The sequence below is a fragment of the Gopherus evgoodei genome, chromosome 5, assembly GCF_007399415.2.
Source record: "Gopherus evgoodei ecotype Sinaloan lineage chromosome 5, rGopEvg1_v1.p, whole genome shotgun sequence".
Classification (NCBI taxonomy): Eukaryota; Metazoa; Chordata; order Testudines; family Testudinidae; genus Gopherus; species Gopherus evgoodei.
Genome location: NC_044326.1, coordinates 102057542 through 102085198, shown reverse-complemented (window position 1 = coordinate 102085198; position 27657 = coordinate 102057542). Strand labels below are relative to the sequence as shown.

Sequence of the window (27657 nt, the reverse complement as noted above, 5' to 3'; positions counted from 1 at the left end):
CAGATACTCTGCTTTAGACAAAATCTGTACTCTTTAAGACAGTGAATGGAGTTTTTATTGGTATACTTGTTGTTTAGAGTGGAGAGGGTATAAAAGCCGAAATGTATTAGTGTATATTTTTGTAGGTTTTTTTTTTTTTTTAAATGTCTGTGTCCGGTTCTAGTTTTGTGCGATACTCTACTCTATGATTTCTGTTCTGTGGATGGTATAGTGCTTATTCTAGCCAGGGCATTGGAACTGACCATTTTTGTAAAACTTCTCTGATAATCATTTAACTTTAAACGTTTGTATCCAAAACTAATTTTCAAGTAGTTGCACATTGGGATTGTAAACTTCTGTGTTGCGTATTGTTGTGGGTTGAATGCTGGAGTAATTTATTTAAATCCTATGCATGTCTCTGTCTTGATCAATTTCTCATTCTTGCCTACTTGTATTTATATGAGCAAAAAATAAAATGTATATGCACAAAATTATAGTTTATATTTTCTTCCCAGTATGACAGACTCCTCTACAAACTTTAATTAAGCATCACAGTGCCCCTTTGAGGCAGGCAAACATTATCATTTTATGTACAGGGAAAATAAGTCATGGAATTTGTAACTTGCCTCGTTTACACATTGGCAGAGCCAGAGAAAAGAACCTGGGAGTTTCATCTCAGGGTTTCCTTGCATTAGCCATAAGATATGCTACATGGTCCCTCAGTGTTCAAAGAGCATAAGTAGATATGGAAACTGTCAGCCTGATCCAAAGCTCATTGAAGTCAATGGGAGTCTTTCAATTGACTTAAGTGGATTTGGGATCAGACCCTATATACAAAAGGAAGACTATAAATACGTAACTTAACGTAATGCTAAATTCTCTATATACTTCTCTGTTCTTTTCTGTTTGTTCACTTTTTTTAAATAGTAATGCAGTAGTTGAAATTTTGAGTTACTCTTTTGAAAAGCATGTTCCTTAGTGAAGGAATCATGCAATGCCTGTGCTACAGCGACAGTACTCTTCACAATGTGCTTCAGGCCCTAATTAACCTGCACTGGCTTGGGGGACTATGGTGGCTGTGCCCTGACATGATCCCTGCCCCTCACGGCATATTAAGCTTCTTATCCAGAACAGAATTATTCCCAGAGTCCTTAGAAACATAACTGTGAACAAGTAGTCATTATGTATTATAAATATTATGCCTCTGCTCCTAGATAGCTCCAGGGAGGTGTGCTGAGCATTGTTGGGGAAAAATGCTGTAATCCCCACACACTGTTTTTGGACATAGTGCAATGTGCATCCCCTCTTGTATTAATTTGGATGGACTAGATGGGCTAAAGGTGTTAATGTAACCCAGTCAGTGTCCAGTGTTAAACAAGATATGGGTTTGATTTACAGAGGCCTCAGCTTGCAGTGCAAACACACCATTAAAAATCCTTTTATCCAAAGATAAAAAGAGAGAGAGAGAGTGAAACCATTTGAAATGTAAAGTATTAAGTGAAGCTTTCATTCTGATAACATCCCTTGTTCCCTTTCCCTTTAGCTGGAGAGAGGTTTTCAGAAGGAAAATGCCCCTTGTTTGGCAGTCTCTTAGATGGTATTAAAGATGGTAATAACTGACCTTTTGGGGAAAAGAAAAGTTAGTTGAGATTGGCTGGAGCTGTTGTTCTTAAAGTCTGATCCTGTTTCCTCCCAAGTGATGACTGGGTTTCAGCTAGAGCTGATAGTGGTGGGGATGTCATCTGACTCCCTTTTCCTGGCCTGATCTGCTCTGGACATATTTGAGGATCGGGATTGCGATGGCCTGGGTTCCCAGGAGACAGTGTGAGTGGCAGCCATGGTGGTGAAGTTTACTCCAGTAGCCAATTATTCTCTTTAAGAACCCACAAAAAGAGTGGTGGGCAGAATAGCCCATCCCCTCATTATTTTTCCCACCTATTCCTGGTTTCCCACCCACCAATTTTGGTTCACTGATTTCTGGTTTACTAGGCATGATGTTAACACAGTCCTTGAGTTATAGCAGGAAGCCTTTTTATTTGGACTAGTTCAGTCTTTGTCTCCCTTTCTTACCTTTTCCCATCAACATTCATTGTTAGAGGTTATTGTGACATCTTATCAACGTACACTTTTATTTTTTTACAGTTGTGATCACAATAAGGATAAATTGGTAAGCCTAATTGTCACACCCCCCCCCCCCGCCATAATGTAATGAATGTGGGTGCAATACATCACAGCTTGCATCAGTTCAGTTGCAACCTGATTCACCGAGTCTCTATGCAGTATTGGAGTAAATGAATCTGTCTGTCACTCAATGGTATAGACTGGAGGACATGTGCTACTAATAATAGTAGAGCCCAGGTTTTCCTGGATGTGATAGCTGACAGATTTCTTCAAATAATTGCTGAACCAACAAGAGGAGATGCCATTTTAGACTTGGTATTGGTGAGTAGTGAGGACCTCATAGAAGAACTGGTTGTAGGGGACAACCGTGGCTCAAGTGATCATAAGCTAATTCAGTTTAAACTAAATGGAAGGATAAACAAAATAGATCTGCGACTAGGGTCCTTGATTTCAAAAGGGCAAACTTAAAAAATTAAAGAATTAGGGAAGTGGACTGGTCTGAAGAACTTAAGGATCTGAACGTGGAGGAGGCTTGGAATTACTTTGTCAAAGTTGCAGAAGTTATCTGTAGCCTGCATCCCAAGCAGGGAGAAATATTTCAGACCAACCTAGAAGAGTAAGCATCTCAAACAGGTGATTAAGAGAAAGCAGAAAGCCTACAAGGAATGGAAGATGGGATGGATCAGCAAAGAAAGCTACCTCTTGGAGCTCAGAAAGTGTAGGGATAAAATGAGAAATACCAAAAGCTAAGCAGAGTTGAACCTTGCAAAAAGGAATTTAAAACCAGTAATAAAAGCTTATATAGCCATATAAATAAAAAGAAAACAAGGAAAGAAGTGGGACCGCTAAGCATTGAGGATGGGGTGGAAACTAAAGATAATTTAGGCATGGCCCAACACCTAAACAAATACTTTGCCTCAGCTTATAATAAGGGTAATGAAGAGCTTGGGGGTAGTGTCGTGGTGGCTAATGGGAATGAGTATACAGAAGTAGAAATTACCACATTCGAGGTGGAAGTCAAATTCAGACAGCTTAATGGGACTAACGTGGGGGCCTGGCTAATATCCATCCAAGAATATTAAAGAATATTAAAAGAAACTTGCAGATGAAACTGCAAGCCCAATCATAATGATTTGTAATGAATTTGTAAACTTCGGGGGTTGCACCCTATGACTGGAGAATTGCTAATATGGTTTCTATTTTTAAGAAAGGGGGAGGTGGGGAAAGTGATCCAGGAAACTACAGTCTTGCTAGTTTGACTTCAACTGTATGCAAGTTCTTGGAACAAATTTTGAAAGGGAAAGTAAAGGACACAAGGTAAATGGTAATTGGGATAAAATACAACATGGTTTTACAAAAGGTAGATTTTGTCAGACCAACCTGATCTCCTTCTTTGAGAAGATAACTGTTTTAGAGAAAGGAAAGGCAGTAGATCTAGTCTATCTGGATTTCAGTAATGCATTTGATACAGTTCCACACAGGGAAACTATTAGTTAAATTGGAGAAGATGTGATTAATATGAGAACTGAAAGGTGGATAAGGAACTTGTTAAAGAGGAGACTACAATGGTCATACTGAAAGGTGAATTATCAGGGTTTATGCTTGCCAAGAATTTTTCCATGCTGAAGGAATCCTCAGCAGCCTGTTTTTATGGCAACTTTGAAAGGAGCAAGGCAGGCTTAACCAGGGCTAAGCACCTATCTTCTTGTGGTGACTTCAAAAGGTCTGAGCAGTAATTCACTTTCCTCCCTTAAATCGCTGATGCTCAGGGATAAGCAAATCTCTGCCTTGCTGGGATACAATATTCTGTATAGTGAGCCAAGTTGGCTTGTCCCAGTTAGCATCTGTGAAATGTGTATGTATTCTTGCTCCCAGACTATTGCACTGGGCAGCACAGCATGGGAAGGAGGTGACCAGCCCTCTGAGGAGAAGGAAGTGGTTCAGGACTATTTAGAAAAGCTGGACGATCACAAGTCCATGGGGCTGGCTATGCAGCATCTGAGGGTGCTAAAGGATTTAGCGGATGTGATTTCAAAGATAATGGCCAATGGCTCTGCAAATTCATGGGGATCGGGGGAGGTCCTGGATGACTGGAAAAAGGCTAATGTAGTGCCCATCTTTTTAAAAAAAAAAAAAGGAAGGAGGAGGATCCAGGGAACTACAGGCCAGTCAGCCTCACCTCAGTCCCTGGAAAAATCATGGAGCAGGTTCTCAAGGAATCAATTCTGAAGCACTTAGAGGAGAGGAAAGTGATCAGGAACAGTCAGCATGGATTCACCAAGGGCAAGTCATGCCTGACTAACCTGATTGCCTTCTATGATGAGATAACTGGCTCTGTGGTTGAGAGGAAAGCAGTGGCCGTGTTATTCCTTGACTTTAGCAAAGCTTTTCATGTGGTCTCCCACAGTATTCTTGCCAGCAAGTTAAAGACGTATGGGCTGGATGAGTGGACTATAAGATGGATAGAAAGCTGGCTAGATCTTTGGGCTCAATGGATAGTGATCAATGGCTCCATGTCTAGTTGGCAGCCAGTATCAAGCGGAGTGCCCCAAGGGTCGCTCCTGGGCCCGGTTTTGTTCAATATTTTCATTAATGATCTAGATGATAGCGTGGACTGCACCCTCAGCAAGTTTGCAGATGACACTAAACTGGGAGGAGTGGCAGATACGCTGGAGAGTAGGGATAGGATACAGACTGACCTGGACAAATTAGAGGATTGAGCCAAAAGAGATCTGACAAGGTTCAACAAGGACAAGTGCTGAGTCCTGCACTTAGGACGGAAGAATCCCATTCACTGCTACAGACTAGTGACCAAGTAACTAGGCAGCAGTTCTTTAGAAAAGGATGTAGAGGTTAGAGTGGACGAGAAGCTGGATATGAGTTGACAGTGTGCCCTTGTTGCCAAGAAGGCTAACGGCATTTTGGGCTGTATAAGTAGGGGCATTGCCAGCAGATTGAGGGACGTGATAATTCCCCTCTATTTGACGTTGGTGAGGCCTCATCTGGAGTACTGTGTCCAGTTTTAGGCGCCACACTACAAGAAGGATGTGGAAAAATTGGAAAGAGTCCTGCAGAGGGAACAAAAATGACTAGGGGGCTGGAACACATGACTTATGAGGAGAGGGAACTGGGATTGTTTAGTCTGCGGAAGAGAAGAATGAGGGGGAATTTAATAGCTACTTTAACTACCTGAAAGGGGGATCCAAAGAGGATGGCTCTAGATGGTTCTCAGTGGTACCAGATGATAGAACAAGGAGTAATGGTCTCAAGTTGCAATGGGGGAGGTTTATCTTGGATATTAGGCAAAACTTTTTCATAGTAGAGTGGTGAAGCACTGAAATGGGTTACCTAGGGAGCTGGTGGAATCTCCTTCCTTAAAGGTTTTTATGTTCAGGCTTGACAAAGCCCTGGCTGGGATGATTTAGTTGGGAATTGGTCCTGCTTTGAGCAGGGGGTTGGACTAGGTGACCTACTGAGGTCCCTTCCAACCGGGATAGTCTATGAGTCTGAGATTTACAAGTCTTTTCTCCCCTGCAGTGTGGTGTGTCTGGAGCCCAAGGGATCCTCTCCACTCTCTTGTATTTTCCTTTCTTTGCTCCCTACCCACTTAAGACCTTCATAATGGGATTCAACCTATCCTTCCAGATAAAGTAGGTTAGTCACAGCCACCTTTGGAGCTGCTGAATGTTGCTATTGAGTTACTACAGATATGAATTGAAATCTTGCTTCTTTCAGTGGCTGAGTTGGCCGCATTAGGAGCTCTCTCCCCACCAGCCAGTAACTTACCAAAGATGACAAAGTACCAAATCTCAGATTGGTATCCCTTGTATAGAAGAGTGTGTGGTGTTTTTTTTTTTACCTCTAGGCTTCTGGGCTGATTCTATTAATGGTTTTGAATTTGCAATCTCAATATATTACATGTTTAAAATGACATTTCACATTTTTTAGAAACCTCTAGTGAAGTGTTTTATTTTGTCATGATACTTCCTGCTTTATTTCATTCACCATTTTCCTCTTATGTACCACATATCTGTAATTAGTTTCAAGTCTTTTGTTTTTCAACATTACATTTAATTGCGCACACATTAGTCTAGTTATATTTTTAGATCTAAATCTCTGAGTTTTGGCTGACATTTCTGTCTAGTTCTCTTCTAATTCTGTGTCTGCACGTTGGTTTCTCCTTTTACGTACTGTAGGTAACAATAATACAGATCCCCACTGAACTGATGTGCACTAACGTCTCTGAAATTAATTTTATTTTGTTAATCTTTCAACTCTGATCCATTGTCCAGTTTCAGATATAACTTACACAAATGCAGAGAGGTGTGTGTGTATAATATATATATATAAAATAAGATTTTTGAGGTGAAATACTGGCCATATTGAATTCAGTGGAAGCTTTGCCATTGGCTTTGGTGGGGCCAGACCATCAGTGTCTGAGATAAGAATGAATTCTTCATTAATTGGCACTGATTTACTCTAAATTAATACCCAGAATTTAAAATGCATCTACTTCTGAAATGTGGTGTGTAAAAAGGGTGCAATGAAGGTTCCATATTTATTGACTCTGTAGGAGTTCCAGATAAAATGTACTCTTGAAAAGTTTAAAAAAAAAAAAAAAGTCTTTAACTGCCAGCATTGCAAACTCAACCTGAGATTTAAAGGTCAAGCTGGGTTCGCTTTGGCTTAATTCATCTACAGTTTAAAAAAAAAAAAAAAAGACAGCAGTTGGAATTTAGTTAAAAATTCTGATGATGCTGAGCCAGAGATGAGTCTGGTTCACACTTCTATGCCGATTAGCTCTACAGGAGTGAAAAAACTGTAACTCTGTGTACTTGTATGTAAAATAAGCAGGTCTGAATGTGAAGCAGATCAGTCAATAATAATGTGGCATTTTCATACAATCTTTTCTTAACAACTGCATTCTGATTTGCAGAATTTATTAGTAACAGTTACACTAAAGTTTTGCCTCTCCCCTTATCTTTGCCATTAAACTGTCAGAATAATGGGCAACCTTTTTCTTTCTTACTGTGAACATATGGCCAACCTTAAGCAAGGTGTCTTAGACTTGAGTGGTTTGGAAATAAAGGAGCTATGGTATCCTATTTTTATTTTAGTTTATTTTTTTAGCTTTACTATAAGTTGTGCGTGTATATTCTCATCTGGGAGCAAATTATTTCCTGTGTGCTAGAACTTCTGGAAATGCAATTCCTCCTCCCCACCTTCCCCCTCTTGTACCTCCCACCAGTTTCTGCTCAGTTCTGTAGACATGTTCCAGCAAATGTCAGACTATTCATGAAGGACTATAAATTGTGTACACAATCCCTACAGTAGATTAATGCTCAGGTTAGCTGAGTGAACTTGCAATATTATGGTTACAGGGGATTTAAGGGTATTATCATTCCTGTGCAAACAGCACATAAAAGTTCTTCAGAGATTTTTCCATATAACTTTGGAAGTTAATACGGATTATAGAACATGGTTTCAGAAGTAAAATGTGGCTTGTGCTTTTGTAATGAACACAATTTCTAAATTGGGTGTGCATTTATGATTAGAGTTTAAGTTAAAACCTATTATACTTTCATGTGGATATTTATCTTCCAATGAATTTGTCATCTTAGTTGTCCACATGGTGACATTAATAAAAATTCCTTGGATGATATACTTTTAAAAGATGCAAATTAAAGAATTCATCTAAACTTGTTGATGCTGTGGTGGGGTAGTCAGTTGTCCCAGCACTGTCATTTTTGGAACACTGGCTGATGGTCATCTGGTGCTGCCTTTCCTCTTTGTTTCCAGCAGCTAAATTGCAGTAAAGACAGCTAAAAATGCATAAAATACTTTTGTGTTTGTTATCAGCAGTTGCTGTAGTTTCCATGTGAATGTTATATGATCACAAAATGCAGGGAAGGTGGTTGAGACCGTACAGTATGTTAAGGTTTAGATGTGTGAGAGAGACACACATACAGTGTATGATGGTTTGGTATAAAATATATCTTGGTGTAAGTTTTGGTAATCACTTATGAATTATGCTAGTCATCCTTAATGAGTGTTTGATAAAATATTTATATCATGTTTGCAACAGAAAAGCTATCTCCACCTGTAAAATCAGGTGTCTTAGTTAATGTGTGCCCATCTGTACAGGTCTCTAAAGGAGTGAAAAATGACTTTATTTCTAAAATAGATTTTCTATACATAAAACTATCAGAATGTTAAAATAGGATAATCTTTCAGCCTTCGGAGAACAGAAGCAAGTGCTCCGTGTGTGCCTTTACAAACCTGAAAATTTGCCCCTTCAGATGGTATAAGCCTCCAATTTCTAGTCCTCCAAGATAACAAGATGTTGCAGCTGAAACATGTTACAGATGCAAGGCAGAATGGTTGGTCTCTTATGCTATGAGCTGTTACAATTTTGTAGGGAAATTTCAAAATGGTAGGGAAAGAAGAAACACTTATTTTGCAAGTTGACTTAAAATTAAAATTACTGTTGTTTGAATCCATTCTTGGATTTGGATTGTTAGAACAAGTCCAGGGGAGATGGGATAATGGAAAAGCTGGAAGTTAGGCAATCAAAGAAGTAAGATAAATGTACTTTGTCACATCCATTTCCACATCCATTGTATATTCTCAGCCTGCGAAACCTATAGTATATATATGTTGGGTGTTCATGTAGTGCATAATTTCCATTTTCTGTATTAGTGTCTAATAAGCATAGACTGACAAAATTTAGCTACATGGGAGTATTTATTCTTTCACTTGTCTACGTGCAATCGTAATGTAATGTTCTGACATCTAACCATAGCTATGTACCAGAATACCTTAAGGGTAAACAATGCTACTTGCATCATAGTTTATGAGGGACGGAAAAGAAAGCAGCTGTACTATGACAAATTGTACAACACGCTTGTTTCCTCTGTCGTCTTTCCTTCCTCTGTTCTTAGACAGACAGGATGAATTTGTGAGGGATGACACACACAATGTTGGGGAGTGGAACAAACTGTTTTTTCCATTATTTTTTATGATAAATATCCTACACTCTTATGTTTTTTGTTTCTTTTAATTTAGTTTTATTTCAGAATTTTCCATTTATGCCAAGCTTGTGAAGCAGTGTTCCTGTCCATGGATTACACTCTCTTAACTACGTGGACGTAAAGTCCCTACTGTGCATAGAGTATAGTGCTAGAGACCAATCCTGCAACCCATACTCAGATAGGTATCTCTTACTTATGCAAGTAGTTCTGTTGACTACTTGGAAAGCTAACTCAATTTTGTTGTGTTTTTTTTTTTGTTTTGTTTTTTATTTTATTTCAGTGGGACTGTATGAGTAAGGGTTACGGGTCTGTGAGCGGGCTGCAGGAATGGCACCTAATTAGTTCTAATTCTAATTAGTTAGTTAGAATTAATAAAATCATTAATCCACTGAAAGTTGATGTCTGAATAGGGTGAAGTAAAATTGATACATAAATGTGCTCTCAAAGCAAGTTTACAATAAAGGATAAAGACTTTATCTTACTCAAATCAGGCGAGACAAGTGGTTCTCAAACTGTGGGTTGGGACCTCATTTTAATGGGTGCACCAGGGCTGGCTTAGACTTACTGGGGCCAGGGACCAAAGTCAAAGCCCGATCCCCACTGTCTGAGGTCAAAGCATGAGGGCTTCAGCTGTGGGCAGTGATGCTGAGATTATAGGCCCCTTGCCTGGGGCTGAAGCCCCTGGGCTTCGGTTTCTCTCCCCTACTCCCCTTCAACATTCCGCCGGGCACAGGGGCTTTGTGCCGCCTCCCCCCCACACCTGGGTTGGCAGGGCTTGGGCAGGCTCATGCTTCGGTCCTGCTTCCTGGGGTTGTGGAGTAATTTTTTTTGTCAGAATAGAGTCACAGGGCAGTGAAGTTTGAGAACCCCTGGGCTAGACAAATCCTATGAAGAGGCTTATCTGCAGAGACCAAATGAGTCTTTTGGATGAGCAAATATTGAATGTTCACTATTTTCTGGGATACATTATTAAAAATGGCATGGATTAAGAGTTCAAAATTTTATATCTCCATAGCAAGAAACTTGCAGATACCACTGTGGGAGTATTTTGAAAAAAAATTTCTAGCAGTGTATATTGTGTATTACCTTAGATTTCCTACATTGAGCCATGGAAAACATGTTTTTAAAGTTGGGATGTGTTTTTTCCCTCCTGGAAAGCCATTGGCTGTATTCTTCCCTTGTTAATAAGTCTTTCTCCCTCTCCCCCCTTTTGGGCAGGAGTCAGTGGGAAGGGCAGGAAAGAATGATTATGATAACAAGAAGAAACAGAAACAATAATGCTCTCATTTTCAATGTTTTATTATTGTTTAAATGTAAAACATTGTTTCAGTTAAATACTGACCTGTGTATTGGCAGGTACACACGCATGCTTTAATGAATTCAAGCTTTGTTTGGAGAGCTGTGACCTTTTTATCCCTGTTCTGGATCAGAGCTGCTGCATTGCACACGCTACTGATCACTGAAACTTCACTCTGATACAGTTAACAGGACGGGCAGAGGCCGTTTACGCTGGCAGTGGCCGTACAGAAGAATGGTGTCCCTTGTGGACATTCTTTTTGTTTTTATGACTAAAAAATGAGTTATCCCTTTAAAAATGAAAAATATAGCCATGATATAGTTACAAACTTCATCAAATGGGCTTTTGTGGTAAAATGTGTAGCTGATGGAAAGGATATTTATAAATGAAGAATAGAGATCTGGATCAATTTATTTCCTTTCTCTTATGACGTAACTTTCTTTAAAGCAGTGATTTATTCATTTATTTTAAATCACTGATACCTTGCGAATAGTCATCATAAATGCTTAGGATCATATGCAAAACAGGATTAAAAAACTAAAACAAAGACTCATCAATTATATAACTGCAATCCCATAGTATGATTAACCTATTTGGTAGTGGTGGTTTTTTTGCTTGCGCATGTGGCTGTGAAATTACAAATTCATCTGATTGAAATGATGTCCTGTTATGTAATAGTTCTTTTTAAGAATAATAATAGGGGAGAGAAAAAGGAAAAAGAAACAAACAAACAAAAAACCCTTCTGAAATCCTGTTAGTGATGTTGAAGTGAGTCAGTAGCATTTTTCACTTCTCTTCTGGCAACTAGCTTTGCAATTTCCTATTTGACCTCATGGAATGTTTTTATTTATGTATCCTGTTAGTTCTAAATGTTCCACATTTGGGTAAAACCTGAACTACAAACATTTTTTATTGTATTAAAAGGCTTATGTATTGAATGCAGGTGTTCATGCTCTGTAATAATTGGCAGTTTATGGAGATACACCAGCTGTACTGATCCACAGGGGAGATATTACATCTATTCACACATTGCATATATTGTAGGAAATTTAGAATTCCTGTAATTGTCAGAAATCTTGTATTTCCACGTTCATAAGTGCTCCCATAGAAAATATTCAGTAATCCTCTGATAGTAAAGCCATTTTTATTTCAGAAACAGCGTATCTCTTATTATTGTGCTTTCTTGCAGCATTAATTGACATTTTGTTCAGTTAAGCATAGAAAAAAAACCCAACAATAAAATATTTGTCTCCGTTTGCATTGCTCATTTATGTCAAACTGCTACCACATATTTTTTGTAAGCTGCATCAGTTAAATTCTATTACATTCAACATTTATTTTAATACAGTAAAATTTATAGTATCAAAAGCAAGTTTGGAAATAGAGGCAGAAAGAACAAAATGGGAGTAAACCTTGAAAGAAACCAACTGAAGGGGAAGGAAAGCTAAGGTGCTTTTGAGCAGCATAGTGTCAGGTATCACTTCACAGGAAAAGGAGTTGACAGTCCCTCTCCATATGGAATGGTGGGATCGCATATAGAATAGTGTTTAGTTTTGCATATGCATGCCATAGGTAGCACATGACCAGGATTCATCACCAAATTTAGATTATTGGCTTCCTTAGCCTGGACCAGTTACCGATGGGGAGTGGGACGTGAAGCCTGATCCATGTCCCCCAGGGTGCTTCTGTACCCAGAAAGATATTGATAAATCAGAAAAGGGGGGAAAACAGAGCTTCTGAGGACCTGAGTTATAGGGAAAGACAGTAGAAATTTTGTATGAATCGTTTGGCTAAACAGAGGGGCAGCAGGGAAGATGTAAGTGTTTGTTTGAATGGAATGAACTCAGTGGAGGAGAGGCATTATTCATGGTAGTTCAAGCAGGGGCGGCTCTGTATTTTGCCGCCCCAAGCATGGCAGTCAGGGAGCCTTTGGTGGCATTTCTGCGGGAGGTCTGCCAGTCCTGCGGATTTGGTGGCAGTTCTGTGGGTGATCTGCTGGTCCTGTGGCATCGGCATATCTGCCACTGAATTGCTGCCGAATCCGCGGGACCGGTAGACCTCCCACAGAAACGCCGCCGAAGGCTCCCTGACTGCCGCCCTAACGACAACCGTCAGGCCGGCTCCCCACCCCCTGGCTTGCTGCCCTAGGCACGCGCTTGCTGCACTGGTGGCTGGAGCCACCCCTGAGTTCAAGACAATACAAAGAGTAATTTGGAAAATGAGTTGAACATGAAGAAAAACCTCCTTTATGCTGAAGTTTTTTTAGACAGTGAAAGCAGCAAAAATCTCATCACTTCAAATCCTATTAAAGTAGATTAGTCAAAGAGAGCGCTTGGGGCCCAATTCTGCATTGACAGGAGACTGGACAAGACTGCCGATCTTGCATTAATTGGTGGTTCCTGTGCTAGATATTTGTATTTTTTTCCTCATAAAAAAGTGTCTATAAAAATGATCTCAACTAGTTTTTCTTGTCACCTCTCCTATCCACCCTATAATGGTTTTCCTGGGAATTATGGCTATTTCATTTTCTGTCTTGAAGCTGATCTGTTCTATGTGTATATGTGGTCATAAAATCCCCTTTCCCCTTCATCAGAAATATCTGTGTTCTTTGAACTAGCCAGAGCTTGATGTTGGGATGTTCTGTTTAAAGATCATTTCCTTGCCAATGCTTCAATCTTTTGTGCATGTATGTGTTGTACATTCTGTATTTGTGGGAAACAGGATGAAGTCAACATGTGTTTGGTTTTCTTTGTAGGTTTGTGTGCTTTGCGGAGAGCACTGGGAGAACAAGCTAACCTGTTAGACAGTGAGGTGGCTGGGTCAGTGATGATTACTCTCAATGACTTCCTGCAGGGGATGAATGATGTCAGGCCCAGCGCCATGAGGGAGGTGGCTATTGATGTGCCAAAAGTAAGTCATGTTCCACAGAACACTAGAAACATTGTTAAAGCTAAATGCTGTAAAGTCATAGTGAGACTTTGAAGAGCCCTCTCTGCAAAGGTTCATTTTAGAAAATCGAAGTCTCCAATAAATGTTATGCATCATTTTTTTTTTTTTGAAATGTCCGATTTTTGTTGTTGTTGTTGTTGGCATTTGTTGTTCAGCGTGAAAAGTAGGCACTGCAGGAAGACCTGTGTCTCCTGTTGACTGTATGCTCTGTTCTCAAGATCTGAATAGGTTAATTGATTAAAAGCCTAAAAATATAAGCTTAAAACAGGCACGTTCAATTAGAAACAAAGCACTGACATTTGCCACCAAAATACATTGAAACAAGGGTATGAAAAGGTTTGTGTGGTTATATAAAGCATAGCTGATAAATTGTCTAGATCAACAAGATATGAATCACTGAAAGCATAGGGACAAATTCTGCCGACAGTCAGACTTCTGCAATCTCATTGGCTTCAGCGAGACTGCAGAGATTTAATTAAGAGAAGAATTTGACCTCCTGTGTCAGTCCTTATTGGTTAGCAGTGATCACTTCCAAAGTGATCTCTTTGCCAGCACAAATGTGTGTGAATATGCTGCTTGTTCATCTGAAAAATTTAGTTACTTTTTGGAAAAGATATATACATTTACCGCCTTCTGTCACAAATTTTTCAACTTACGTTGAAAAGAGAAGATCCTTGGCCTTGAAAGGCTTACAGTCTGCTGAGATAACCAAATAAGTCTATTGTACAATGTTCTAATAAGCCCTGTGTTATTTGAGACAAAGATATATGCCTAAAAACCCAAAACAAAACCCCCCAAACCAACGTACTTAACTCTAATAACCAAAATATTTGTAGGTATTAACTTGTCCACTTGCTTCTAGGGGAAGGTGCTGTGTTAATGAACAGATAGAAATGTAGGATACACACCCCTTCTGTTTATCTTGTTAATATTGGCAAAATAAATATTTGTGCTTATATTAAGAAAATTCTAGAAAATCACAAAAGGGGGGCATATAAATCAATGCCAAGTCAAAAAATAAACTAGAAGAAAGTTATTAAGCATAATTTCACAAAGATGAATCAACAGGGAATTCATTCACATAGTAGGTGGTTATTCCCAAACTGTGGGAATAAGAAATCAGAAGAGTGAATGGTACACTTCATTTAGTAGCCTATTTGTGTATTTTGCACTCTGTGCCAAACCTGTCTTTGTTATGCTATTGAAGTCAGTGGAATTACTCTGGATTTGTACTAGAGATATTCAGGATTAATACGTCTGAAATCAAGAGTAGAATCTGGCTCTGTCTATTTCACTTACATATACTTAAATAGCTCCTGTTACCATACTAATATCTGAATGCCTCAGACTGCATTTATCTTCATAATACTGTGCAGTCAGGAGATACTATTATCCCCATTTTACAGCTGGATAACTGAAGCGCAGAGACAGAGTGAATGATGTGCCCAGGGTCACACAGGAAGTCAGTAGCATAACAGGGAACTGAACCCAGGTCTTCTGTATCCCAAGCTAGTGGCCAACAACTAGAGTCTAAATTGTTGTTCTTTTCAGTGCCTTTCTTCTTATGTCTCAGTCCCTTTTTCCACAACCTTAGTAATCAGATTGCTATATAAAAACATTTCTTTTTTGAAATGAGTACACTCAAAGTGTTGTCCACAAGCAGGAGTTGGGCTTTTACAGATATAGGCCTCATTCTGTCCAGACTTAAGCACATGCTTAACTTCTTTTGACTTTATTGGGACTCCTTGTACATGCAATATTTTGTAATACTTTTGAAACTTAGGTTCTGATTTTTAGCTAGATCTCAATCTAATATTGCAAGCACAGTCTTGCTCTTGCGATTAAAGAGGATGAAAAATTACATGTCCAATTAATTGCACTTACACTTGCACCTGTTTGGATGCTTAAGTACTTGACTGTGAGTGCAAACCAGGTAGTTTAGCAGCTAAATGGGTGCACTCAGAGTCATCTGGGGCCCATGATCTTGTGCCAGCAATATTATAGACTATTTATGCCCTAGCATACTTCACTGTTTGGGGTCATGATGTATGATTGTCCAGTCTTGGAACATCTGTTGGGAAACCTGGAATTCTTTGCTTGTCACAAGAACTGGAACCAACGTTAGTTATAAATACAATAATAAGTTCTTCTTTTTATTCCCCCTTCACCTCCTTTCAATACAATATTTACAGTTCATGGACTTGGGCCATTTTTCCATCCAGCACTTTATTAGCTGGCTCGAGGCCACAGTGCACTGTGATATGTTACTTATGTGCTCTGCAGTAATTTACACCAGTGGAAAGTGCTTTCTTGCACTAAGCTTATTACATTCATATCATATTGTAAAAATTATGACTTAAACAAAAAACCCCTAACGGAAACCAAATTGGTTTAATGAGAAGTAATTGATTCCTGCAATTGGAGTCCTGTAACTTCAGTTCTCTTTTTTCTGGCTAGTGCATGTGCTAATGTTGGAGGACGAGTGCTTGCAAGAATAATAGGGGTCAGATTTTTCTGGATGTGATAGCGGATGGATTTCTTCATCAAGTAGTTGAAGTACCTACGAGAGGGGCTGCCATTTTAGATTTGGTTTTGGTGAGCAGTGAGGACCTCGTAGAAGAACTGGTGGTAGGGGACAACCTTGGTTCGAGTGATCATGAGCTGATTCAGTTCAAACTAGATGGAAGGATAAACGAATGTAGATCTGGGATTAAGGTTTTCAACTTCTCAAGGGCTAATTTTAAAGAGTTAAAGAAATTAGTTAGGGAAGTGGATTGGATGGAGGAACTTGTGGATTTAAATGTGGAGGAGGCCTGGAATTACTTTAAGTCGCAGCTGCGGAAATTGTCGGAAGCCTGCATCCCAAGAAAGGGGGAAAAAACCATGGGCAGGAGTTGTAGGCCAAGCTGGATGAGCAAGCAACTCAGAGGGGATTAGGAAAAAGCAAAAAGCTTACAGGGAGTGGAAGAAAGGCGGGATTAGCAAGGGAACCTACCTTGGTGAGGTCAGAACATGTAGGGATAAAGTGAGGAAGGCTAAAAGCCGCATTGAACTGGACCTTGCAAAGGGAATCAAAACCAATAGTAAAAGGTTCTACAGCCACATAAATAAGAAGAAAACAAAGAAAGAAGAAGTGGGGCCACTATACACTGAGGATGGAATGGAGGTTAAGAATAACCTAGGCATGGCCCAATATCTAAATAAGTACTTTGCCTCAGTTTTTAATAAGACTAGTGAGGAGTTTAGCGATGATGGAGGGATGATAAACGGGAATGTGGATATGGAGGTGGATATTACCGCAACTGAGGTAGAGGCCAAACTTGAACAGCTTAATGGGACAAAATCGGAGGGCCCGGACAATCTCCAACCGAGGATATTAAAGGAACTGGCGCGTGAAATTGTGAGCCCGTTAGCGAGAATTTTTAAGCAATCGATAAACTCGGGGGTTGTGCCGTACGACTGGAGAATTGCTAACGTAGTTCCTATTTTTAAGAAAGGGAATAAAAGTGATCCGCGTAATTATAGGCCTGTTAGCTTGACGTCTGTAGTATGTAAGGTCTTGGAAAAAATTTTAAGGGAGAAAGTAGTTAAGGACATAGAGGTCATTGGTAATTGGGACGAATTGCAACATGGATTTACTAAAGATAGATCGTGCCAAACCAATCTGATCTCCTTCTTTGAGAAGGTGACGGATTACTTAGATAAAGGAAATGCGGTAGATCTAATTTACCTTGATTTCAGTAAGGCGTTTGACATGGTTCCGCATGGGGAACTGTTAGTTAAATTGGAAAAGATGGGGGTGAATATGAAAGTTGTAAGGTGGATAAGGAACTGGTTAAAGGGGAGACTCCAGCGGGTCGTATTGAAGAGTGAACTGTCAGGCTGGAAAGAGGTTACTAGTGGAGTCCCTCAAGGATCAGTTTTGGGACCGATCTTATTTAACCTTTTTATTAGTGACCTTGGCACAAAGAGCGGGAATGTGCTAATAAAGTTTGCGGATGACACAAAGCTGGGGGGTATTGCTAACACGGAGAAGGACGGGGATACTATTCAGGAAGATCTGGACCACCTTGTAAACTGGAGTAATAGTAATAGGATGAAATACAATAGTGAAAAGTGCAAGGTCATGCACTTAGGGATTAATAATAAGAATTTTAGATATACGCTGGGGACGCATCAGTTGGAAGCGACAGAGGAGGAGAAGGACCTTGGGATATTGGTTGATAGCAGGATGACTATGAGCCGCCAATGTGATATGGCTGTTAAAAAAGCAAATGCAATTTTAGGATGCATCAGGCGAGGTATTTCCAGCAAGGATAAGGAGGTGTTAGTACCGTTATATAAGGCGCTGGTGAGACCCCATCTGGAATACTGTGTGCAGTTCTGGTGTCCCATGTTCAAGAAGGATGAATTCCAGAGATGGGCTACTAGGATGATCCGAGGAATGGAATGGAATGGAAAACCTGCCTTATGAAAGGAGACTCAAAGAGCTTGGCTTGTTTAGTCTGGCCAAAAGAAGGCTGCGGGGGGATATGCTTGCTCTATATAAATATATCAGGTGGGTTAATGTTAGGGAGGGAGAGGAATTATTTAAATTTAGTACTAATGTAGGCACGAGGACGAATGGGTACAAACTGGATATTAGGAAGTTTAGACTTGAAATTAGACGAAGGTTTCTAACCATTAGGGGAGTGAAGTTCTGGAACAGCCTTCCGAGGGAAGTAGCGGGGGCAAAAGACTTATCTGGCTTTAAGACTAAGCTTGATAAGTATATGGAGGGGATGTTATGATAGGATAGTTTAATTTGGGCAATTGATCTTGGCTCAATGGTCTGCGGGGAGATGTTGGATGGGATGGGAACTGAGTTACTGCAGAGAATTCCTTCTTGGGTGCTGTCTGGTGAGTCTTGCCCACATGCTCAGGGTTTAGCTGATCGCCATATTTGGGATCGGGAAGGAATTTTCCTCCAGGGCGGATTGGCAGGGGCCCTGGAGGTTTTTCGCCTTCCCCTGCAGCGTGGGGCATGGGTCGCTTGCTGGTGGATTCTCTGCAGCTTGAGGTCTTCAAACCAATTCAATAACTCAGTCCTGGGTTAGGGGTTGTTATAAAAGTGGATGGGTAGGGTTCTGTGGCCTGCCTTGTGCAGGAGGTCAGACTAGATGATCATATTGGTCCCTTCTGACCTATGAGTCTATGAGTCTAAAAAACCCTGGCTAAAAATACATTAAAGCATGATATAAATGACCAACCACAGGAAACTTTCCAATAGGAGACAATAGCTTGGGTATGAACTGTATTACTTTATTAACTGTTCATTTTGGGGGGTGGGGTGGGGGGGGAAGATATATTATTACAAGGGTCAAATACGTGCATTGATGCAACTTTTGGGCTATACAGTAACTTAGCAAAAATCAAATACAGCCTTAAGAAAACTGAGAGATACCTTCATTATGTTAAGTTAATATTTTTCAGTTTAAAATTGGCTGTTTTCCACATTTGGGCTGTTTAAAGTAGCCCTATGTAAAGCAAATGAGAAAAGACAAAGCAAAGATGGGGTATCATATCATATTTTAAACCATGAATAAGGGCAATTTGATAAAAGGCTCATTCCTGCTTTGGTCATGTGCCGATACCATTCTCTCTTTGCTACCCTTGTATTTTCCTGAAAGTGTAACATCCTTTTTCCACCACTCAAGATAGATAAATCTCTGTTTTAGCATGAAATCTGCAGAGAAGTTAGTCAGAATATGCAGGATCTGCACCATTTGAGCAGGCAGTGAGTGGGAGGTTTTTATTGTCCTAATTAGTTCTAAATTTTTTAATCTTAAATTTCAGAGAGAATTGTAGGAGGGTCATTATATGTAGTATTCTGTTAAACTTAGTTGCTCTGGCTGTGCCTGTGCCATTTTATTTGTTGCACAGTATACAACACATTTACCTTAACTTGTAGGAGCAGTATCAATCAGCTGCATTATTTGAATGATGAAGGCTATCGGATGCAATACTTAAGTTTTTTTTAATTCTAAACATACTCAATTTATTGATGGGGACAGCATTAGGGGAGTGAAGTTCTGGAACAGCCTTCCGAGGGAAGTAGTGGGGCAAAAGACTTTCCTGGCTTTAAGACAAAGCTTGATAAGTATATGGAGGGGATGTTATGATAGGATTGTTAATTTGGGCAATTGATCTTGGATTACCACCAGATAGGTCTGCTCAATGGTCTGCGGGGAGATGTTGGATGGAATGGGAACTGAGTTACTGCAGAGAATTCCTTCTGGGTGCTGGCTGGTGACTCTTGCCCACATGCTCAGGGTTTAGCTGATCGCCATATTTGGGGTCGGGAAGGAATTTTCCTCCAGGGCGGATTGGCAGGGGCCCTGGAAGTTTTTCGCCTTCCCCTGCAGCGTGGGGCACGGGTCGCTTGCTGGTGGTTTCTCTGCAGCTTGAGGTCTTCAAACCAATTTTGAGGATTTCAATAACTCAGTCCTGGGATAGGGGTTGTTATAAAATTGGATGGGTGGGGTTCTGTGGCCTGCCTTGTGCAGGAGGTCAGACTAGATGATCAGATTGGTCCCTTCTGACCTATGAGTCTATGAGTTAGATTAACTGAGTTTGGAGAGGGACTTAGTGGATAGTGAGCTTGTTTGGAGGACAGAAGAGGAAAGGCTTGTCTAGGTATAGAGGTGACACATTACAGTCCACTTCCTGGTGTACTATATATTTGCATTCTCTTGGCACTCCATGTATGCAGTGAGTGCTATGCAGTGTGTTTGTGAGTGGGGAGAATGCAAAATGTTTGTATGATGACTGCAAGAATCTGTTGAGTGTCCTGTACTCCTTCATTTTAATGGAACTTCTCTTGAACTTCATTACATGTAACCTCTTTGGAAGACAGCTCTTGTGTGTCAGGGACTTTGGAGACCGGGGGTGCATGTTATACATCAGGAAGTTAGTTCTGTGCTTCAGTGGTTTGGGGAGTTCTGCTATAATAGCCATTCCTCCCTCTTCTATGGGTTTTTTAGAATTCTCTGAGGGTTTTCCCTGCCTGTTTTTTGTCGTATTGTAATACAGCACTCTGAGACTTACACCTTTCTTGCCAAAAAGTTCTGGATGTGATGTCCTTCAGTGCATGTCTGCTTTGTTTCTTTATTACTTATTGCTTCATAACTCTCTATGGAGTTACTGTTCTGCATCATGTTCTCAGCCCTGCTGACTTGAAGAGTTAAATATGTAGTGCCAGGAATGAAACCTAGGTGTCCTATATTGCACAGCAGTGCACTATCACTATCCCTCTGAGCTTACTCCTGAGGGAATTCTGTGCGAAAAAATTAAGTGAGTTAGGGTGACGCCCAATCAGATTTTGAAAAGTCTCTGGAAATAAAAAATAGCAAATGGAGCAGTCTGAATGTCATAGACTCTGGCTGATCACAGCCCGCATTATAGAAATTCTAGATAAACAAGTTAGCTAAACATTTAACCCCGCATGCTTTGTTCGTATGAAAACTCATGATACTCCTCTTTCTTCCTACCTATGTACCTTACAGTGCAGTTTCGAGGAATCAAACAGTAGCTTTCCTTCCTAGCATGAGGTTCCAAAAGAGAACTTATCTAGAGTGAGTCTTCAGGTTTTTCCACACCTGTGTTTCTCAAAGGCCGCCCTTTACCTCTCTGATTTCTCCTTTTTCATGTGCACCTTGTATTGATGGTAAATGGCATACTGGAGTGGAACAGACACAGCAGGTTTGAATAGTTATTTGAACAGTGGTTCAGGGTACTTTTGTCATAAGTGTCTTTTCTCTCAATTTTTGTAGATATGCAAGGTACCACAAAACTCATTTTGCTTGTTACTTCTAAAAACTTTAGTAAATTCCTGATAACATATTCCACTGTACAGGTTTATTTCCTCTGTGTGACGCGTATAGATTCCCTTACAATCTCCTGTGTCCAGCTCTCTCCGCTAGAAAGAGAACATGTTCCACTGGAACATTACTGCTGGAACAACCAGTCCATCTTTTACATATGTGAATTAATATAATAATAAAATAAGATGGTTTTGAAAATTAAGGCAGTTTATTTGTCTCTTCTCCTTCCCTGGGAAAAGTATACTGCTGTTGCTATTCCGTTATCAAGTTAATTTGGAAATTTATAAATTTTGTTTCATGTAATGGATATGGCCTTTAAGAAAAGTGTTTTCCAGCAGTGTTAAGAAGCTACAGAAAACGTCTTTCCTGTTTCTTTACTAAAACATTGTACTGTAGACTATTTTTTATATATTTCTGTTAAAGTTAAGGAGACATACTAAGACCTGGTCTTAAGAATTTGTATCTTTGCTTCATGCTAACTAAGACTCTGTAAATATGTCAGACTCTTATTGCATGGCAATCAATTTCTCAAAATTTCTCAAGTTACTATTTTCTGCTTCATTCACTATCTTCAGTAACAGTTATTCCCCCCGGCTCCCCCTCCCCAAAATAAGAAGTAACAATACGCACAACTGTGTAGCTGTGCGAGCCCATTTACTACTATTTAGCTAATGTTTGTCCATTCAGGCCTGTTTGTATGATGGAAAAAATAAAAAATGCTGTTTCACAGTACCGCTCTGAAATAGCACATTAGAATATAGCACATTAGAAATAAGTTTTAGCACTGGCAGGTAGAAAAATTTGGGGTAAGGCGATTTAACAAAATTGAAAGGCTGCGTGGCAGTTCATAAGCCCTAACCACTCATTCCTCCTTAGAATCAGAAACAGCAATCCTCTCTTTTCTCTGAATTGATATTTCTCTTAACTTTTTTTTCCACAGCAAAATTCTGTCATTAGCCAGTTCATCTGTACTCTTCTGAGTGGCAGTTGCTGTCAGTTGTGTGTATTTTTATGCTTCCTTACTCAACCACAGTACTTAATTGATTCAAAAAGTAGAAGCAGTTGATGATTAAAAATAAAAAATTAAAAATAGAATTTTTTTAGGGCTCCTGTAACATTTTCCCGTGGATGTTCTTAGCATGACGGTCTACATACTCTGGTGGCAGCAGATCCTCAGCTTCTTGCTTTTCCAATTAGCATTTTCAGCTCAGCTCAGTTTTTAGTGGATGACCCGTGTGTGGATATTCTTTGTTTTTTCAGGCATATATATTATTTTGTCATATATTAAAATAAGACAGCCAAATAGACAATTTTATTTTATTTTGAATTTGTTCATTTGTTCTAGGTTTGCTTGTTCCTCTTAAGCACCCTGCTGATGTTCTCAGGCTACATTGCTTTATCCAGAAGTAACATTACATTTTTAGTTTCCCAGTGTTGAGATATCAGACAAATGGCTCTAGGAAGGCAATGTAATTGAGTGAGACTGCCTGATTACAGTAGCTGGGAGGGGGACAGTTTTCTAGGTCAGGAATAACGCTATATATGCTAGGTCCCCCCCCCCCACCCCAGTGAATTAATCTCTTTCCCCAGCACCCCAAGTCAGCCACCTCTTTCTCCCCAGTCCTTGTTCTTTCTGCTTCCCCATCTTTGTGTCTACCTCCATCAAGCACAGATGAATCTTAAGAAGGGAATCCTGATTTTATAGCCAGTAAATCTGTTGCCTGTCTTTGAAGACTACCTATTTTGGGAGAACATCATCTCAAAACATAAGGTCATCGGAGTCAATTGTCTCTTATTGTGGAGACTTGATATATTTAATATCTAAAGCAGAGTAGAATGAATGTTGACCAAAAAAAGAAGGGGGCCTAATGGCAGACCACTTATTGCAAACATAGAAAATACAAAGAATTATCTAGGGTAGGGGAAATTATCAGTCATCTTCACAACTCTTTAAGAAAAGATAGGGCTTATTTTACTCACCATTTTGAATAGCCTCCATTATGTTTAGTAGCATACATTTCTTGGTGTCTGTGCTTTTACTCATGATGCACCTGCCTCACATCTTTAGCAGAGAAACTCCAACTGCAGTTACTCCCTACATTTTAATCTTTAATATGTAAATAGTCATCCAGTATTTTTTAACATACTAGTTTAAATCTCCAGTGCACAGGTCCAGGGTGGAATAAATATGGTTGCAAAGTGATTTAAACCATTTCAATCCTTCAAACACTTATGCATGCTAATAGTCCCTACTATGTGACTACTTGTTCCTTGTATAAATTTCTTTAGTGTGCTAGATGGAAATAATAATTTCTTACATTTTACATAGAATTTTCCCCTAGAAGGATACCAAAGTACTTTACAAATGATATATATATGCCGCACAACAGGAATTGAAATGATGAGAATTATCTAATGATCCTGCAGAGTTTACAGATTATGTGGATAGTAGTATTGAATTATTCATCTTTGAAATAGATTCTCAATATATAAAATTTTATTCCCCCCCTTCATTATGTAAATCACAATTTTCTCTTTTTTTTATTTACTGATAATTTATGAGATGCTGCTTGTTTAATTTAAAATGCTTTAAAACTTACTGCGCTTTTTAAAAACTTCATGAAATAAACCTATTGAAAAGGAGATATATGCCATGGTTCTATACAACCCTCCATTCTGTGCTAATGTGTGGATTCAGCAAAATATTCTGCTTTGTAGGTAGTCTGGTCAGACATAGGAGGACTGGAAACTGTCAAATTGAAATTGAAGCAGGCAGTGGAATGGCCCCTCAAGCATCCTGAATCCTTCATCCGAATGGGGATTCAGCCACCCAAAGGAGTACTACTTTATGGACCTCCTGGATGCTCAAAAACAATGATAGCGAAAGCTTTGGCCAATGAAAGTGGCCTAAACTTCTTGGCGGTGAAGGTAGGTCATTTATTTTTTATTTTTTCTTAATCCCAGGATAGCGCAGGGCTTCAGACAATACAAATGTTTTGTGTTTTGGACCAACTTTCTGCTGCACAGCTTCTCTCCATGTTCATTACTCATGGGCTAGTGCCTTCCAGCTGTGGAATTCGGAGGCAGTCCAATTTTGTTGCTGGAGCTCCAGGACTGGGCTCCACTGTTGGCTTCAGCTTAGGCAGACACCAGATTTTCTGCTTCCAGCAGTGGAACAAGTTGTCAGTTCGGTTTCTCTCGGCCATTTAGTTTGTTTATTTTTTATTCATTTTTGTGTAGTTCTGATTTATAATCTTCCCGGCATTGAGTAAATAGCAGCAAGATAGTTTCAGCCACCTGGATCTGCTGTTGTAGTGCCCTCTTCCAGGCCCCTGTGCTCCCACTCAGGCATGGCAGAGCTGTCCTGCAAACACCTGGCTAAATCTAAGCAGACCTCCTTACATGAGGCAGCACTTTCCAGGTGCAATAGAGGATGAATGATGCTCTCCTTTTGCCAGCCAGCCAAACTTTGTGCTCTTAGGGCATGAGGCTTAGAGTCAGACTGGGATGTTGGCAGACCTATTCTGCCCCAAGGAGCTGTGACTCCAGTGCAGAAAAGCCCAATCGGGAGCTTCTGAGCTTTTGGGGAGAGGATCTAAGAATGAGGAGGAGGCTATCTGGCCGGCACAGGGCCCTCAATAGACTTAGGCTGGGAGGAGGAGGAGCCTTGAAGGATCCAGTGTCATCCGCCCCCTGCCCTCAAGATACTAAAGTGGGTCCTCTGCTTCTCTAGGGAAGAAACAGGGCTCCTGCACAGCTCCCCATCCTTCCTTTATGAATTGGGTGGATTCTTATTATACTCTGTGATAAGTACTGTAAAACCCAGAGACTCTCAAAAAGGCAAAAGTAAGTGTTGCCTTCACAAGGCAGTAATTTAATATTGTTAATGAACGACTGAGGTAAAAATCAGAGGTGGAACCCCTTTTCCCTTAAGGGAGATTTTGCTGGGGCTTTCTCCTGTAAAGTGTCTTGCTCAGTGCTCTGGACCATGCTCACTACCCCTTCCACACCCTCCAGCATCTGTGGGTATGCAAAGAAGCCTGTGCAGCCCTGCATCAGGTTTCTCGCTAATGGAAATTGTGCCTATCTGGCTTTCAGCCCAAGGACCCTTGCTGTGTCAGAGAAAGAGGCTCAGATTTGAGGCAGCATCGGAAAGGAAATTATGCCTTCTAATCATCTGCCATAAACTCTGCTCTGGCGGAGAAAGGGGCTCAGACTCTGAAAGGTGGGAAAGGGTCTTTTTCTCCATCGCTCCAAAGGCTGTCTTCACAGTTCTTAAAGCCTTGAGCACTTTAGGGAGCCTATGACCCTGAGGTTTCCACTGCCCATAAAGTTCCTCCACTGTAATTCCACAGAGGTACAACATCCCTGCCCTTGTTCATAATTATCCTGATTTACTGAGTCAAATCCTGAGTGGTATCAGGCTGTGCCTACAGTATGTACTTGGATGCTAGCCATCCTGGAAGAGCAGGCATGCAGCCTTTCAGAGTCCTGGGGACATCTAGCAAGCTACTTCCAAAATTGAGAGATGTGTTCCAATACCCTTCCTCTGTTGTCTGTTCCCCATGCCAAGGTGAGTAATGTGTTACCTCCCCTCATAAACAGCCAGGAAAATAAGTACTGCACATGGAAATGAAGCCCCCTCCCCAACCCCTCCCCCTCGCATGCACACACACACACCCCTCTACAGGACTTTTCCAGGACAGGGTGTCATTCAGCAGCTTACCAAGGGACTCATTAATAAAATAATCTCCCCTTTCAAGCATTATTAGATATGTGTTTTCCCATTAATGTCTCCTTTGAGGGCATCATGAGATCCAGATGAGGACATCTGATTAAACCAAATGTTAAAATGTTTATATAAAAGCAAAGAAATTTCATAAATTTGGGAACCTAAGGTTGGCTCCACCAGTCAACCTTCAGAAAGGGACTTTCTTCCAAAAGACACCATAGACCAAAGCCTCAGTTATGGCTTTTCAGACCAAAGATTTTTCACACATTTCGTAAGTTTGCCTGCTTTGCGGAGGAAAAAGTGGCTCATTGTCAATAGATATGATTCTTGCTTGGAATGAGACATCTCGGGTTCTGTCTTGGTTAATCCTTTGATGTGATTTGTGACAAGCAATAGATTCTGAGTTGATGGCTACCAGAATAGCATCACTGATCTTAATCCGATATCTTGTAAATGCAAAATTTCAGGTGAGGAGTTATTGGGAGACGCATTAGATAAATTAGCTGCTGAGATGGCACAGAGGTGTCAGCCATCACTGTCAAAGCCAGCATAGCAACCATTGGTTGCTACCAACATCAAGGGTATCCAGGAAAAGACTATTACTCTGACACATGGAAAAAAATCTAGAGCAGAAGCTTCCAAGGAAATCTAGATGCATTTTCTTCCAGACCAACAAAATCCTCCATGTGACAAAAGCAAAGAGTGTTTGCACACACAAGCTCACAATTCCTGTACAAGACTCTCTCTCCTTTTTGATTTGCCCTCTGCACCCTCTTAAGTGGCTGGTGGCAGTAACAGCCAGGCACAAACTGCACATTGTGCATCTTTACCCGTGAATGGACATCATGCCAATCAGTACCCTGTCCAGAGAAACAGACCCATTCAGAAATGAACAGTTGTTGGAAAGGATTCATAGCCACCAGTTCTTGGAAATCAAGAAGAGCCTTTGATTCCAAAGCAGAGAATTGCTCAGCCAAAGGTAAAACAGACACATATCTGGCTGTAATTGTACCAAAATGATAAACATTTGCAAAGATTCAAAACTTCATTGTATCAGTCATTTCCTGAGGGGTCATCAGTAGCCAATTATGGGTAGAATTGCTGGTGCTGCGCATTGACTTCCTCCACTGAGTGGGTTTCTCAAAATGTACCTGTGGAAGTTCCTTCTGAGGACATAGAATCATGTACTTGATGTAATGCTAAACCAGGTGGTGTTCTCAAATAACATCCAGTTCCCCTTTGTGGGCAGGTAAGTTCAAACAATATGCTGAAGGCCAACTTAACTTTCACTAGACCCTTGTGTACTCACTATAGAAGCAAGCATGCTTGGGAGACAAATTTCCAAAATCTCATAGTACGCATCCTGTTAGCTCACTTCAGCTTCTCTATCAGGGTGTGGCTGGAAGAAAGAAAGGAGAAAAAAAAATGTGGAGGGGGGGACCTGCAAACAGGGACACAGGGGATCATCTACTCCAGCATCTTGTTTCTGACAGTGACCAGTACTAGCTACTCCAATAGAAGGTGCAAGAAACCATGGTAGTGGGCAATTATGATACTCGCAGAAGTCGTCTCTTCCTAAGGTTGGCTTATGATTGAGGCCATAAGTGTTATATCCCTTCCAAAACCAGGGAATAACCAGAGGTCAAAGCTTCTCCTTGGCAGTGGAAATAATGTTCTTGGTAGAGA

The 27657-nt window shown here is 40.3% G+C and overlaps 1 protein-coding gene across 1 annotated transcript in view; it reads left to right on the top strand.

The window, feature by feature from the left end:
• Positions 1-27657, top strand: part of SPATA5 (spermatogenesis associated 5) — a 317949-nt gene that overhangs the window by 30610 nt on the left and 259682 nt on the right. The window contains 2 exon segments of the mRNA XM_030564244.1: positions 13184-13338; positions 23958-24167. Of these exon segments, the coding sequence (XP_030420104.1) occupies positions 13184-13338; positions 23958-24167 (365 nt within the window).